Here is a 17,042-nt window from a genome sequence, read left to right as displayed (position 1 = left end):
CCTAAAGCCTAATCAAATCATACAGTCCAACCATCCACCATGTATTTTCATCATTTTAATGAGCAACTGTGAATTTATAATCAATGAATACAGCAGAAAATACTTGCGTCTTTTTTTGGATACCAGTAGTGCTATAAAATCCACTATGTAGAGTTCACCACATCAATTACCAAAGTCTTACCAGAGTTATTTAACAAGCTCAGAGCAGCAGTTTGACTCTGCCCAGCTACTAAATACACCGGTCTACTTCAAGACAGATTCTCAGAAGAAAAATAGTGGGAAATTAAATATGAAAACTACAAATTTCTCGTAACGTTTTATTTTTGGGTACATGTAGAATCCCTATTATGGACAAATATCAAACTACAGAGAATCTGCATTTTGAAGCAGAGGGTGCAGAGACAAGATCCAGTCATTTATAAACTCATCAAAGAAATGCACTAGGGTTTGCACGAGGATCCTTTTGGTTCCTGTATCTATAAGTCAGCCAGACTCCCAGAATCTGAAAACAAAACACAAAGATATTATTAAGCAGAGGGTCTCCACCCCATCTTCTATTTGTTTTAAACATAAAATCCTGACAATTCTGAGTATGCAAATTTAGGATATTTTACTGTTGCTAAAATTGCACCACACACCAGCTTTCTTAATTAGAAAAAGAATACACCTTCTCAGAAAGTATTCATAGCTAGCAACAAACAAAAACCCCAAAACTTTATCTGCAATGCAACATATTTTCCATAGGCATGTCTAGTGTTAAATTATTCTGCCCCTTCCCCAAATTATAAGTAATAATAAACCTGGTTTTAGTGCAATGATAAATCCTCCAAATTGTTTTATTTTACAGTTACCACTTAATTATGAGGCTATTTTTCTAGTACATTTTCAAATCTTGTTATTCCCCCCAACCTCTCAGCAGCTTCACATTTTTAATAAAGAAATTGAGGGCAGAAGTCAGAGTGATTCTACTTAAGTTGCTGTAGTACCTACAAACCTTCTCAAAACTGCACTACAGAGCAGGAGGAGTATTTTCACATGCTTTACTGTGGGGTTATGAAAGACCTGCTCTGAGGGTTTTTATCCACTGCTCAATAAAGCCAGTACCCAGTACCATCTGGGTACCAAAGCAAAGACTCAAAGACCTTTTTAACCTGATGTTTAAAGTACATTTCACTCATCATGAAACTGTATCTTTGCATTACAGAAGGCATACACACAAAAAAAAAAAAAACAATCCCCAAATAAAAAAGGCCCAAATGACCGGGGGGGGGGGCGGGGGGCGGGGGGGGGGGGGGGGGGGAGCGGGGAGTGTAGGCAGAATAACAGGGAAACAAAGTAATGGCACACTTTTAATTATGTTTGAAGAATGGTAAACCTGAACAGCTAACTTTCCACAAAACTTTAACAGTTTACAGCACCACATTTTAATGTGGTATCTAGTTGCAGTTTGTAGTATAAATAACAAACATGGAAGAACTCCCAGTGTTGAGTAAAGACAAGCCCTCCTCCTGGCAGACTTCAGCAAGCTGACAGCCTAGAAAAATTTGATCTAATTATTTGACTCCTGAGATAGTACTGAGAGTTCCTGTAATAAACCTCCTAAAATTAATTGCTTCCTAAAACAATGCCTTAAAAGTGGGGAAAACCCACTGCATTTTCTAACCTCCTACTCACCTCTGTGAAACTGAAGAAAAGTCCTATGCCTCCAACAAATGTCAGCACCATTCCAGAATATTCTTCTATTATCGGTGCACATGGTTGACACTGGCGACTTTTAAAACAATCCTGTAGCAGATACAGAGAATTTGCACTCCCTTGTCTGATGACACTTCATTGACTGAAAGCACCTAGCTAGCCCTCTAAAAGACTGCCAGGCATGAAAAAAACTCTAGCAGTTTTAAAGGACTCCAGAAAAGCAACCATACAAATAACAATGGAGTACAACCTTTGCAGGGTGCTTTGTGATTACACTTCAAATAAGTTAACAAAAGAGTTTAGTATCATTGTTAACAACTACTTTACACATTTGTTAAAAAGCTCTGCTTTCTGACACTACAAAAACAATTGTACATTTTCAAACAAACAGAATGAGAAGTTTTTTCACACTTGAAACACTTACAGAGGAGCAGGTTTCATTCTGATCAAAAACTCTGAATCCACAACAATTGAGATTTCTCTCAATATCTGTTCTCGCACTGTTAGTGTTATTCCATCCCACCTCTAGAAGTTGACTCTAGAAGGCATAAGCAAACACATGTTAATTGAACTGTTTTGCATTTCATTGGAAACCAATACACTAGACCAAGTTGAAAATTCCCTAACTAAAACCTTCAGATCCTGAAGTCTAAAAGGATAATACATTAAAGAATAACTTGAATGTTCAAACAGCCTGTGTAGCCAACGAAACAGCAGCACTTAGCAGCAGCACATTCATGGTTGTAATTAATTTTCTTCCTTCCTTTTTCCTAAATACAAGAGCACTAGTAATGGGACATGCAGCTTAATCTAACTGGGACTCCTCAGACTTTAAACAAAAAGTGTGTTTACATGTAAAAGCTGATTATTTACCCACTGTACTTTTGCCCACTTCTTATGCGGTAAGAATTAAGTCTCCATACCTCATGGAAGCTGGTTTTACTTTCACATTTAAGGGTCACCTCTGTTCTTAATGTAGTTAACTTTTTCAATTACACAAGAACAATTCAGTGGCTTTATCATCTTTACATTATGATTACTGTAGATTTCATCAGCTTATCTGGAGTTGCTGAACACATGACATAGTCAAGATATCATGCTCCTACGCTTGTGACCCTAAACCTAGGCAGGAAGCTTAAAACCAAATTAATTTTAAAAAAAAAAAAAAAAAAAAGACAGCTGAAAGTCACTTTAGGACTCAGATGTTATTTCCTTCTAGCTACTACAGCCAAGCACTGCCTAATTCTAGTACTTAATTAAAAGGATAATGTTGCTTTTCTTAGAATAGCCTCTCTCCATTTTGTGGAAGACTATATATAAATATGTGTGCATGTATGTACAACATATGTATTTACAGTATTATGCTACAGATTAACTGAGAAGTCAGGAAACTTACCTGCTGTTCCTTGTTTAATGCCAAACAGGCACAGGAGACAGAAAACTGGACAATAAAGACTAGCAAAAGAATAATCATGTACTGGAAATAGTTAAGGATATACTCTCAAATTAATTTTGCTTTTATAACACATATGCCTAACGGTATTCCTTATTTTAAAGCACTTACTGTTATCCAGTGAAATAAAAGAACTATAGAAGTGAATTCTCACTGGATGTGGAAAAGATGACCCAAATAATGTTCGCAGACCTCAATCACCATGTATTGCCTCTTTCTGGCTACTACTATACATAGCTGTTATTTCTGGGTTAGGTGTTTCTTGCCTAGCAAGACAGCATGAGCAGAGACGTTAATAAAAGGAGCTTTCAGAGAGAAAAGTCTACAGCCAATTTCTCCAGCTTTAGGGACCCATGTTGTCATTACAAAATACTTCAATTACAAAATTACAAAAGATACTTAATTACAAAAAAGATAACTTTAGCCTAAATGTAAAAAAAGAGTGAAAGTTCCTTTTGGAACACAGCCTCACACACTTCTGGACTAATGCATCTGAAGACAGTGTAAAACAAGAAGAACAAACTGCGATACTAAAGATGACGTTTTGAAAGTCAAGCACTGCCTTCACAATCTGGCTGCTGAGTTCAGAGGTAAATATGTAACTCACAGAATTAAATGGTTTGTAAAGTGGAGGTCACTATTTATTCATAGACCATAACCAGAAAAATAAACAGTTTTATCAAATAAATCTCTTTTCTCATCCAAACAGGCTTATTTTGTTATGCAAGGCAGCACCACAGACTGCATACACACTGTTGGTGTGCACAAAGGGGCAGGAAAACATACTGAGAAGGTCTGCACTCATTTACAGTCTGGGTTAGCAATTGAAGATTAGGTATGAAAAGAAAGTGCTTCTTGACAGGCTGTATTACCAACAATGCACTCTCCTGCCAGCTACGACCAGCTCACTATCTGGAAATACCACCTTTTTCTACTGTTAAACATTAATAGTTCACATACTCTAGCTTGGTGTAGGGTTGAGCATACAGTAAGAGGCACCTGCGACACAGTGAGCCACCACAAAAAGCCCTCAAAAATTTGAATTATTTTAATTTTTAAAAAGAGGAGACATGAAAACTTCTGTCTTCAGAGCACAAACAAGGGAGAAAAAAAGGAAGCTGGAATAAAGTTACATGGGAAGGAAGTTTAATGTAGCCTACATTTGACCAAAATAAGATTGTGAATTTCTGTTCTGTTTCTGAAGCACCTTCCACATCAGTCTCAGCTGACAGACCAGGTTGTTTACATGGCTTGAACCAAGCTGCAATGCATGTAATGCATCAAAAGGATACAAAGAACAGCAGTACTTGATGATGTTTCACCGCACCGATCAATCCAACTAAGGCAATAAGGAAGAGGAAGATTCCTACTGCAATTGCCACTCCAACAACTCTGAAGCTAGAGATGAGGCCGAAGCCAATTCCCCATGCCGCAATTCCAATCAGCAGCAGGCTTACCAGCTGGAGGGAAGAGAAAAAAAAAGTTAGTCTGCGTATTAAAAGAGTCAAACCTACACACAGCTACATTCTTTACATTAAAGTTGTTATTAGAAAGGTACAATTTTTCTTTTCAGTGAGAAGAGAAGCAGCACAAGCCTAAATAAACCAATCCTCCACTTCATCACAGAGGTAACTTCAGTTCCAGATGCTTTAAGGAACACATGTTCTTCAACACTGTTAATGTGGAACTGTTACAACTTAATCTACCTACAAAGTCAAGTCATGTTGCATTATCTGTGACTGAATAGAGACATTAAATTGAAGTGCGGATTATAACAGAACCAACAAATAAGCTAAAAACCATTAGCTCATTCAGCTTTAATTCACAGAATGAAAGAATGAAAATTCCAAATGCTTTCTGAAACAGAAGGAGTATATTTAAAGAAAACAGAACATAGAGCTCCACATACATAAAAAAGCCCACTTTGCCAAAATTTACTGTAATCAGGAATACAGCTATATTAATTCTACAGTTGATGATATAACACAACAGTTGGCAAGATCACACAAAAATACTTTTTAGATCTGTATCTCAAGGACTTCATGTAGTAAAACAATAAAGGTGCCCTGTCTCTGCTACATATTTCTTCAAGAAAATAGCTCCGCTATGAAGTCAATCCTATTCCAATACCCAAAACACTCTTACGTCATTTCCTTCCTTCTAAAGATGGTATTCAGGGAAGGCAGGCAGAATCTGTCCCAGTTAGTTTACTGGGATTTATTGTTTATACAGGCAGGAAACTCCAGCCTTTCCTGTTTCCATGCCAAAAACACAGAAGAAAAAAAAATTCCAACATGAAAAGCTGCAGAGAAATCTGTAATGAGGTACAGCATGAGGGAAGCAGCAAAGCCAATCCAGATGTCCAATACACAAGATGCCTAATACTCTCTTGCTTGAAACAGTTAAACCTATGTGTAATCTACCACCCATTACATTCTCAGTTAAATAAACACCGATTCAACATGCAAATTTTAACTTCCCAAAACCATGACCTCACCAAAATATACCCAGAAATTGTATCATTATTAAACAAAAAACCAACAACAAAACTGTAAGCATTTGGTCTAGTCCAGCCACTTGGCTTTATTCAACAGAAAACACAGAGTGAGCACCTACACTTGCTCACCAGTTGCCATTCAAACAAGATGCACCTCATGATGTTTTACTACTTACCCTGAGGGATGGGGAAGAAAAAGAAAAAAAAAAGAGGACATTTCCAACTTATTTCAGTATATTTACCCTACAGCAGGGCATTTTTGTTGATTTTAATATCAAATACATCTGTATATTTTTTCAGCTTAAGTACACCTTAGAAAACTGAGCTATGTAATGCTGCTTTTGAAACACGGAACTCTAAAATAACATCAAGAAAGCTAGTAAAACAAGTGGTGATGCTTATCAAGATCAAAATACAGTGGGTGGTTTTTTGTGTGTTCACGGAAGAACGCATCTCAAAAAATATTTTTACCAAAAGCCAGTAAACCACATAAGAAATTTATGAGTCTGCAAGAAGAAAAGGAAGGTATTTGTTATACCTACACCTCTCTCTCACCACAAGGAGAGACAAAAGAACGATATACAATTCCAAGAAATTCTTCAATAGCAGTAGAGTTTTAGGATTAATTCACATTTGTCTTTCTTTCTCTTAAACAAAAAGCCTTAACCACCATATTTATTTAAAACCAAAACACCAGGCCAAGCTGTAGTGAAACTAAATTATGAAGAGGGGAGAAATAAAAAGTAAAACAAAACAAGAAGCCTTGGCTCAGCCACAGACAGATTTTCTGAATGCACACTGCACATTCCTGATGTCATCATGTTAAAAATTAGCCTTGCTAATCAGACAGTTATGTGCAAAACCTACCTGGTCTGATCTATGCCCATTCACTATATTTCTTCATGTCATACTACCGGGAAGATTTATTTTCCCACGTAAGCATCAGAAGTGAACAACAAAAGAAATCATATAACCCAGTTTCCAGTCAGAAGGTGCTGGCTGACGTCCCATACTCTGCACCAACTTAAAAGCACGGAGGTCACACTGCTAGTAAACAGCTCTTCAAAGTGTTACCTCATAAAAAAACCTCAAAGGCAATGACAAATCTCAATTAACAAAGAAAAGCAAAAAAACTTTGCCCCTAATGATTTTCACCAATACTTCTTCCTTCTGCCTGAGCTATGAGTGTCAATCTTTATTTTCACCAATCTGCCTCCAGGATACCAAAAAATGTATTTGTTCAGGTCTTTCCTCATTTCATAAGAGGTCTAACCCAATTTGATGCAATTAGTTTCAGTCTTGAAGTATCAAAATCAAAAGAAGAGACTTGAACAATATCTGTGCCTAAAACACCTACTGGATAAATGCAGTGTGTGAACTGCAGGGTACTGGTTTCTTGCTGCTGTTACTCATCTCAGCATCCATTATTCTGACAATATGTACAAGAAATGAGTGCATATGACACTAAAAGCTATTACCATGACCCCCTGGCCCAAAAAGTTTTTCTGGCAGACACATTATGAATCTGGAACTGCCATGGTTTTCCAGTTGAAAAGAAGCCTCTCTGGCTTTTAAACCCATTCTTGAACCCTGGATGTTCAGGAATTGTGTGACCGACTTTGAAAAATGAAGTATCATAAAATAGTTCAGTTTCTCTTTTGATCACATTCCAGTTTTAGAGCTATCAGTCTCATTTTCAAGCTTTACCTCCATAATACCAAGGCTGTATTTTCTCTTTTCACATGACAAAGTTGTCCATTATCCAATTCCTTAAAACATCTGGAAATTCAGTATGATCACAGATCCAGGCTACTGGGCTCTGCTTGGCAAGCTAAGTGAAAATGCTGTATCCAGTCAGGCAGATACATGATTGAGATAAAAGTAACTATAAGCTACTCCAATTCTGGCCATTTAAACTAATGGAAATCTGACTTCATGTTTCAAAACTGGAGATGGCAGGTTTACAAACCATTCTAGAAACAGATTCAGTATTAAGTTCCTGACTCCTCAGCATGTTGATGTAAAGATGAAATCATGGTTATTCCTTCATTTTCAGGTTTGGATTAGACTATCTGAATGTTGAACAGTAAAACTATACTTAACACACACACATATATATAGTGCCATAATGTGAAAAACTAAAGTAAACATACTACTACAAGCAGGAAAAATAATGTAAGCTGAGGTTTTAGAAGTCTGTAAAACAATGCAAGGCTCATAGCATTAGGCACTGTTCAGCCACTAGAAATGACTGCTCTACAGGGCTTATTCCAGTGTTTTGGAACAAAAGGATTTAGATGAAGTATTTCTAAAAGTGAAGCTGCTAAGACTCTGTAGTAAAATGTACTTGAAACGAAAGTACTTAGTAACCATACTTTTAAATGAGTAATATGTACATTCTAAATGGATAAGCTTTATTTACTTACAAAAAAAGTAAAAAAAAAAAGTTCCTTTATTTCTGTTAAATAAAGGAAAAAGGACTGTCTACAGAGCTTCTGAATGTCACATTTTCTTTTACTGAAATGACATTTCACAGCACCAGATTCCCCTGAAGAAAACAGCATCATCACTGGAAGACTGAAAGTATATGTGAAACTTCATTTTATGTATATGAGTTGACTTACATAAAGTTAGGCTTGGTTACCCACACTTCAAATATTTGCTTGGTACATCTATCAGAAATGTATGAAATCACAGTTCAGTTTTTAGTGATTAAGACTGATCTGGTTTCCCACAGCAGTCTCATTAAGCTGAAAAGATTGGGTTGGAGAAATGACCAGTTAGACTGAATGACAATAGCCTGGACTGCTTGAGCTTCAAGGGTAGCAGCTGATGGCTCATCATCCAGCTGGTAGCAGGTAAGGAACACCACAAAGGCTGATACGAGGCCAATATTACACAGTATCTTCATCAGCAACCTGGGTGATAAGACAGAATAAATCCTCGGAAAATCTGTGGATCATACTAAACAAGGAAGAATGATCAACTCTCCAAATATATTAAACTCAGATAGACCTTGATAAACTTGAAGAATAAGCCAACAGGAACCTCATAAAGTGCAAAATTCTGCTCCTGAGGTGCTTCCGAGGAGCCTGGGAACAAACTGGTTGAACAACAGCCCTACTGAGATAGATCTGGAGATCAAACTGGTTGCCAAGCTGAATATGAGCCAAGAGTGTGTTCTCATTGCAAACAGGGAAAGCCAAGAGGAGTGTACTCAAAGAAAACAACGCTAGTGAGACTGCAGCTCAAATACTGTGTCCTATTTCAAGTCCCCCAGGTCAAAAAGGAATCTGAGAACCTGGAAATGGCCTGGAGCCTTGCAGGTGATGTTTGAGAAGCAGGTGATGGAGCTGTGTTGGTTTAGTCTAACAGAGAAGCTGCCTAGGGATAGTCTAATAGCAACCGAAGCTGGAGGCGATTTGCAACAGCAATGGAGGCAGTGTTCTCGGCATCACAAGTAACAGCTTTGGAGGTTCAGACTGGACATTAGAAAAAAACAGCTGCAAGGTGGTCTGGTGCCATACTCTGGTGATAATCTTTGTTCTCAGAGGTTTTCCAGACTCAGTAGACAAAGCCACAGCTGACAAGTATTAGTCATAATGCCACTGTGAGCAGGAGCCTGGACAAATGAGCGAGCCCCAGAAGTCCCTTCCAACCAGCACTCCCACACACCACAGCCAGCTCTTCCACTGCGAAAATTTTGCCACTCTCCACATCAAAAATCAGAGTTCTAACAGGCAGATAAGAGACAGATTTAGCACTAAGCAAGGACTGTTCTGTACCGTCTAGCTCACTAAATATCTCCTAAACCCCATACCAACAAAAAACCTTCTTAAAAGCAGTAAGAAGGTCCCCCAGTAAAAGAGCAATGAATGATTCTGAAGAAGTACTTAAACAGCTTCAAAACCACCAGGACAAGCCAACAGGTATTAAGAGCAAAAGAATTTATTACAGTCTCAAGCTGGAACAATTTGTCCCACGGAAACATGCTATAAACACACAGTGTCCACAAACCAGAAAAGCAACGTAAACCCATGGGAACTGTGTGCATGTGGCAGGGGGGTGACAGCTAATATTTTAAACTTAATATCCTCATTTACCATATACTGTGTTTCCCATCAATACAAACCCTAGCTAGCAACCTTATTTAAAAAGCACACAAGCAAACACAGGCTTAGCATAATTCTACATATAAAGACATCAATTTTGAGGTTAAGTAAATGCTTTACCGGAACCAACCTACAGGTAGCACAAATCCTAAGTGAAGAACAGTAGTTTTCACTATGAGATCGAGCACTTTTTCTAAAGAGTAAAAAAAAAATATTTAAGGAAATCAAGCATATTACCAACAGACAAAATGTTACTCCATTATCAGCACCTCTACCAGAAAAATTTTAGGGACTGTAAGTTCAAGAACATTGGAACGGATCAGACTCCACTTTAAGTGATTTCCATTATATATATATATATATACACACACACAGATTTGAACTTCAGAGATATTTAAAAATTAATTTAGAGTCAAAGAATGTCTTTGTCACAGAGATGAAGTCATCACAAGTTTGACTGCCCTGTTTTCCGGTTAATTTCTCATTAACATGATTAAAGCATTAGCCTTTACAATACTTGTCAGGGTTCTCTTTCCCCTTACTGCTGCATGAATTACTACTCCTATCAAAAAAAACCTCCAAAAACTCTTAAATTGCCCTATTCTTTAAATCCAAGTTCTCCTGTGCACACAGCTGCTCATTACCCTTGCTCCTGTACTGGAAAAAAGTATTTCTCTTCACACTTACCCTTTGTGTATTTATCCACAAAGAGTCAACATTACAAGAAGAAAACATGACACTGATGAGTTATTTCTCTAGACCATGCCACTGAGAAACAATGCAAATACCCAGACCAGTTCCTCCTTCCTTCAACAACAATCCACAAGCAAATCTGCTGTTTTAACTAGCAACTATTCAGTATTGCAACTAGCTTGGACTGCTCACAAAGAAGGAAGTCATATGCAGAAGTTTGTTTTCCCACTGTTTTCTTGTAGGCTCAGCCCAGAAGGGAGTTAGTAAAAACTGCATTTCAGAACTTACATGTCAAGAAATACAGCCTCACCATTCCCAGATAAAGATATAGCCTTTACACTGGTACCAGCAAAGGAAGTATTTACAGACTACGTGTCGGGCTGGGTATAGAACAGGAACTAAAACCAGAGAGATTACACACATGAAGAAACACATCCTCCCTAACTTCTCTCTCCACATTTAAGTTCATCTTCCACTTCTTATAAGGGGGCTTTAAATTTTAAACCTCAAATGGTATATACTTCGAAGGTAGAGATCGCCACCACCCTGCCTTTCAACTGGGCCAACCATTTCTGCACAGCCACAGAGACTCTAGAACACAACTCTCCTGGATCCCTGCACTTCATCTAAAACCACCACATTAAAATACATGGCAGTATATAGTGGTACACCTTTAGCAAGTTTAGACTAAATTGATTTCTATCACAGCTGTGAGCTAGCCAACCTGTAAGCAACCTTGTCTCCTTACAGTACTTGTTCAGCTTTGCTGAAAGCAAAATAAAGGCTGAGCAGTAAGGAAAACTCTGGGTACCTCCAAAGGATTTCTAACAGAACGCAAAACCTTCCACCCTTAGGTGCCTTATTTAAATGAAGTTATCAGTAGTCTGGTTACTGAACAGCCTTGAGACACATCACGTGGAACAAGTAATTTCTGTGAAAGGCAGAATTCCTGTTATCATGAAAGCCAGTTCTTTCTGTTTCAGGCCTGCTTCAGAGTTCTTCACGGCACTGGCCAGCACTTACGGTCGAGTTGGTTTTGATGTGTAACAAGGTCCTTCCACATTAAAATGGCAGAGATTTAACCTATTTCGTACTCCCTGATCTTTAGAAATGAAAGCTTTCTGCTGTGTATCAGGAACAATTATGTTCTAAAATATTTACTTTTGCTTCCTTGTTTGTTTATTGTTTTTTAAGAAGCTGTGAAACATTTTCAGGAAGCCCGATGATCCCACATACCCTTCTTCCACACATGTTATCTCCTTCAACACAAAACTGATTAGATTAGATCACAACTAATAAATTAAGCTACAAGGCTACAAGACATTCAAAGGGCTTCTCAATAACTGTCATCTGCACCACTAGGATGGCTGAAAACATCAGTGGTATCAAAACATGCCAAGCTCCATATAGCCTCCTTCTTCTGTGCCCTGTCGTTCTCCAGTTCCTTCATTAAAGTGTCTGCCTTCCTAGCTCTAAATGCCACTATGCACTCTGCACAAGGCAAGTCAAACAACAAAACCCACTCATATCTGGTCCATGGACCCAGTACATGTCTCAGTTCCCACCTGCTACCACAAACCGCTGTCACTTTGGCTATAAACTGACAGACAGTACAGCTGAGGGCATTCCCAAGCACTGACAAAAGGTCTTGTAGATCCATGTTTTGGCTGTAGTCGCCCTTTCACGCTCTCAAGCGTGAGCATAGAAACCTTCCCCAAAAGCCAACGAATGCAAAACAAAACAAAAAGGCCAAATGCAAGACTAAATTGACATGACCAACATTAACCTTCCCTGCCACACACCTGGGAGCTTCTGTACCACTTTAATTTACATGTCAAGACTAGATAGCACAGCTTATACTGCTGCCTTCAAAATGTCCTTGAGAATGACAGAAATAACTTAAAGACAACCTGTCCCACTTGCCAAGCACCCAGTTAGGATGCCGAGCTAGACCAGCCCAGCACAGGCTAGTGCTGGGGCAAACTTTTGACTCTGCACTCTTAAATGCTGACTAAAGACTGTCAGACACAGCAAACAGCAGGCTATTTACTGGTCACTTCTTACAGTAAAACAAACTTACACAAACCAAAACAGAACTGAACTCAGAGATCACAGGTTCATGAAATTGCTGCATAAGGCAAGAACTGTGTCTCTCTAATTCCTGTCTGCTTGTACCTGGCTCCGTATAGCCACTACAGCAGTCAGGAATTATCAGACAATGCAGGAAACAGTCACATCCCCTTTCCATAGGAATATCCACATGTTCGCCCTGCCTCTAACACCAGGTTTCCCCCATGCAGCAAAAAGACAGATGGAGCTAGCACACTTACATGGAAGATGCAAAACGCTCACTCCTTTGCAACGGAAACTCTGTATTCAAGACGAACGTTATTAAAAACCCTATGATGTCAAGCACACATTGTCCAAACCTGAAAATTTCTGCACTCACCTTTCACACTCCCATAATACAGGCAAAGCAATTTTGATAGAGGGCAGAAAGCACAAATGCACTAACTACACCTTCAATAATTGCTGCATCCAGAGAACAACAGGCAGCGATAGGAAAAAAGAAACTAACAACTTTCAAATACAGTGCTTGAAAATGGATGCAAAACCCAGGACATTTCATAGACAATAAAAAAAAACAGGTTCAGAGAACAAAGTCATAGAAAAAGTACATTACTTTGACAAGGTACTTTAAAGTGTTCTGAGGAAATGTGGATGATTTTGTGGAATGAACTCTGTGCCACTAAAAAATACACACTTTAATGGTAAAGGTACCCTGTGTTTTAATTTCAATCAAACAGCCACTCTAGGTGTAAGAAAAACTGAAAGCCTGCTCATCAAAACAAATGTGAGATGTTTACTTGCCAACAACAAACAGTTCATGTTTGCTGCTACAGCAATAATTAAGTAGCTGCTTGGGTGACAAAACCAGCACACACCATCCAAATGAACTATTTTTTTTTTTAATTTAAGTATCTGTGGCCCAGCTACCACCCAATTTTTCACCACTAATTAGCACTTAGGAATTTCCCTTTCCGTTCTGAAAATCTGATTTGAAATAACAAATCAACTGTTCATACTTGAACACAATTACTCAAGACCTCCTTGGAAGGAACACTGTCTACCTAAGGAAATCCTTGTCTGGTTAATGTGAACAAATACTGGTGGAGCCAGCATCTAGGGTTCTCATACCTGGAAGATTAGAAGTTTTAAATTACATACACATCCTTGAATTTGGCTGAATTCTGTGGACAGACATTTTAAACAGTTTGTATGGGTTTGCCATTTGATGGGAAATACAAGTATGACTGAATAAAGACAGACAAAATTTGACAGAAACCCAAGGCTAGTATCTTAAAGGTCCTTGTATACAGACATTTCTTCCGTGTCAGACTTCATTCTGGCAGTACACATAATTATATATACAGAATCAATAAATACTCTCAATTATTCTTCTTGACTCTTCCTATAAGAAATCATACTGAAGTCAGCAAGATTCAGCATAGATGTCAGAATTACTCATGTAAAATACATTTTAAAATAGAATCAGGCCCTAAGGACATTAGCTTAGACCAGAGAAGAACCAAAAGTCATTAGCAAAGTACCATCCAAAAAGAACATTAAATAAGCAATTAGGTTAGTGGGTTTCTGGTTTCTTGCCTTAAACCAGTAACTGATTTATTACCGCCAGGACATGTATTTTTCTTGGTGTACTACCATAAAAAGTAAAACACGACAGCAATAGAAAAATAAAAAGAAAATTAAGCTCCAATATCCCATTCTAGAAGTCTTTTAAAGAAAAACGGAGTATAAACTGTAACCCCCAATATACAGTTCTAAGCGTTTATTTCTTTCAAGAATGTGATACAGCCACATCAATGCTAGCTAGAAAAACATTTGACGAGTGTTACCTATTTGAGCTGATATCCCTTCTTACCCCCACTACTCCCCTCTCATCAATTATTACAGTGAATTAATATTGTTTAAAAAGATGATGCTTTTGCTTGTTTTTATTCTGTCTTCTGTATTTTCTTCCAGCTGGGAAAAAAATAAACCTATCGTTCATCACTTTTGCAACCCAATTCTTGTATTGTTAGGGTTTTGTCTAGCCAAGGACCAGAGAAGCCCGCATAGTTTGCTAGATCAACTCCACCAGGCCAACTAAACACCTTAAATGTTATTTCTGCAACTCAGAATTTTAAAGCATTAGTCTTGTAACTTGTCTATAATTAATACACAACACAAGCAATAGCAATTGAATATTCCAGTTACTGTAGTTCAAAGAAGTCATTCCTTCCCTTCAGCAAAAATGTGTGGTCTGCATAGGTCAAATGAAAGAATACCATGTGACACCCACAAAGTAAATTTGACTCAAGGAGATAGCAGAGCAAGATGAAGGTCACAGGTGCACTGTACAGGTATCACAGACAAAACTACACAGGTCCCAAAGACCAACCCACCCTTGCTGAGGCCAAATATGTCCAAAAGGCCTACCAGACCTCTTATACCTGGTGAATATGTAGCTGTAGGAATAAGTAATGGTGTCTTCAGAGAAAAAAACATCCATGTGACCTCAAAATGAGATTTGTGCATGTATTAGGTTAGAAAGAATCAGATTTCTCTCACTAGTCTGTCACTCAAGAAACAGTAACAACAACAACAGCAAAAAGAAGTCTTGAATTAACCTCTGGTTTACTGAAAAGAGAAACCAGGATGGGACTATTTACCTGTATCCTATCCATTGGGACGGTGCAATCCCACAAAAAGCTGGCCATGATGATTTTTTGAGGTCACTTCCAACCTGGGCTATTCTATGGTTCTAACCTTCCTTATGACAGTCTACAAACACTGACCTTGCCTCCAACTACAGTTGCCAAACGTGGCAATGCCTGCCTGCTCCCCTCTATTCTGGCTGGGGTTAGCTTGGGCGATCCATAGCATCACAGGGATCCTGGGTGACTTTCACAGCTGTATAAGCAGGGACTTCCTAAGCATGTTCCACAGACTTTTTCAGGGACATACTCGCTCCGCAAGCTCCTCCAAGGAAGCACGTGCAATAGCACAGCTTCTCCTATATTAAGTTCCCTCTTTTCTGAGGGAACAAGGGTCACTCATACACCAAAAAATACAACAACTCTGGCTTCAGCACAAGCACTTCTATATCCATTTGTGCTTCATCCTGGTGACTAGCATCAGGTCCAGTAACCGACAGCTACGAGAACTCCTTGTTCTGATGAACAGCCTTAGACCTGTTTATCCCACCGTCCTGCCCTCAGTCGAGATCAGGCAGTGCTTTCCGAAAAGCACCACCACCGCTGCCTGCAAGCACTGGCTGACCCCAATTTCAGCCTGCTGGAAGTCATCCCCAAGCATGACAGTTAACGTGAAACATTAGAGGACATACTACCTCACCAGATGAGCTGTGAGAGGAAGCCATTACATGCACTCACTCCTGTCTCTTGCTGCTTCTGTGTCATTTTAAAATAGATAATGAGGAAAAAAACCTGCAGCTACACCGTAACTGGAGACTTTATTGTTCTCTGTTGAAAACAGGCCCTCCAGCTTGCAGAGACGAAACGAGGCACCTGCCTGGCGCTCCCCCAAGAAGTCAGTTATTTCAGTTTATTATACTACTATTTCCCTGGCCCTCACACACACAGACGTTACCGCCGGCCTGGTCCATCCCCGGGAAGACCAGGGGGCCGGGGGCCTTGTCGCTCGCCGAAATGCACTTATCTCTCGGTGCTACTCCCTGGCTTAGGAACAACAAAGTGATCCCTTCCTCACTCGCGCCCGGCTTGGTGCAGCGACCCTTCCACGCAAGGGAAAAGGGCACCGCAGCGCCGCCGCTCCCCAGACGGCCCAGCCCGCCGCCGGGGATGCGGTTTCCCCGCGGACGGGCAGCCTCGCCCCGCCGCCCGCTCCCGGACCGCCCTGGATTTTGATCCCGGGGAGCCACGTCTCTGCAGTGACAAAGCCCGGCCAGACGGGTGCCACCTCGCCCGCAGCTGGAGGCCGCAAGCGAGCGGCGGCCCCGGCTCCGAGTCCCCCCAGCCCCTGGGCACCATCCCGCCGAGAGGAGGCCGCCTCAGCCCGCAGCGGAGCGAGCCCCGCCGCCTCCCCTCCCCGCCGCCGCCCCCAGCCCACCTCACCCCGCCACCCGCCGGGCGGGGGAGACGCGGCCGGACAGCCCGCGCCCCCCGGCCGCCTCGCCTCACGCACCGTGTAGAGCAGGTTGAGGGCGCAGAGGCAGTTCTTGGAGCACGCGAAGCCCCCGCACACCATCGCGCCGCCGCCGCTCGGTACCGCGCAGCAGGAGCCGCCACCCCGCCCCTCGCCGGCAGGCGGGCGCGGCCGCAGCAGGTGAGCGACGGCGGCGGCCGCTGCCGCACACGCCGATTGGCCGCTCCCGGGCACGAAGGTAGAGACACGCAAATGAGGAGACGCGGAGAGGGCTGGGAGCGCGGCCGGCGGCGGTGCCAGTCACCCGTTATCTGCGAGCCCCGAGCGCCCGCTGCCCGGCCGCGGCGTTGTGGGGGCGGGGCCGCCGCGCACCCCTTTCTCCTCCTCTACTGTTACGAAGGCC

General features: G+C 40.7%; 1 protein-coding gene across 1 annotated transcript; it reads right to left on the bottom strand.

Annotated features, from left to right (window-relative positions):
* Positions 1-42: 42 nt before the first annotated feature.
* On the bottom strand, positions 43-16,936 carry TSPAN13 (tetraspanin 13). The gene is made up of 6 exons (XM_080383716.1): positions 16,679-16,936; positions 4,441-4,608; positions 3,092-3,172; positions 2,120-2,233; positions 1,675-1,785; positions 43-502 (listed from the first exon to the last, which is right to left on the bottom strand). Exons 1-6 carry the CDS (start codon positions 16,739-16,741, stop codon positions 428-430), a joined length of 612 nt encoding a protein of 203 aa, XP_080239842.1. The 5' UTR covers positions 16,742-16,936; the 3' UTR covers positions 43-427.
* Positions 16,937-17,042: the final 106 nt, after the last annotated feature.

This window comes from Falco punctatus, assembly GCF_963210335.1.
Source record: "Falco punctatus genome assembly, chromosome: 4".
NCBI lineage: Eukaryota > Metazoa > Chordata > Aves > Falconiformes > Falconidae > Falco > Falco punctatus.
The sequence above is the reverse complement of the archived record's forward strand: the minus strand, read 5'-3'. Positions and strand labels throughout refer to the sequence as shown.

Coding starts and splice junctions, on each gene's coding strand:
- TSPAN13 (XM_080383716.1), bottom strand. CDS start 16,741: ATGGTGTGCGGGGGCTTCGCGTGCTCCAAGAACTGCCTCTGCGCCCTC. Junction 3,173..4,440: donor ATCAAGTACTGCTGTTCTTT/GTATCCTTTTGA, acceptor AACTATTTCCAG/TACATGATTATTCTTTTGCT. Junction 503..1,674: donor TTTTCTTCAGTTTCACAGAG/GTGAGTAGGAGG, acceptor TTTTGTTTTCAG/ATTCTGGGAGTCTGGCTGAC.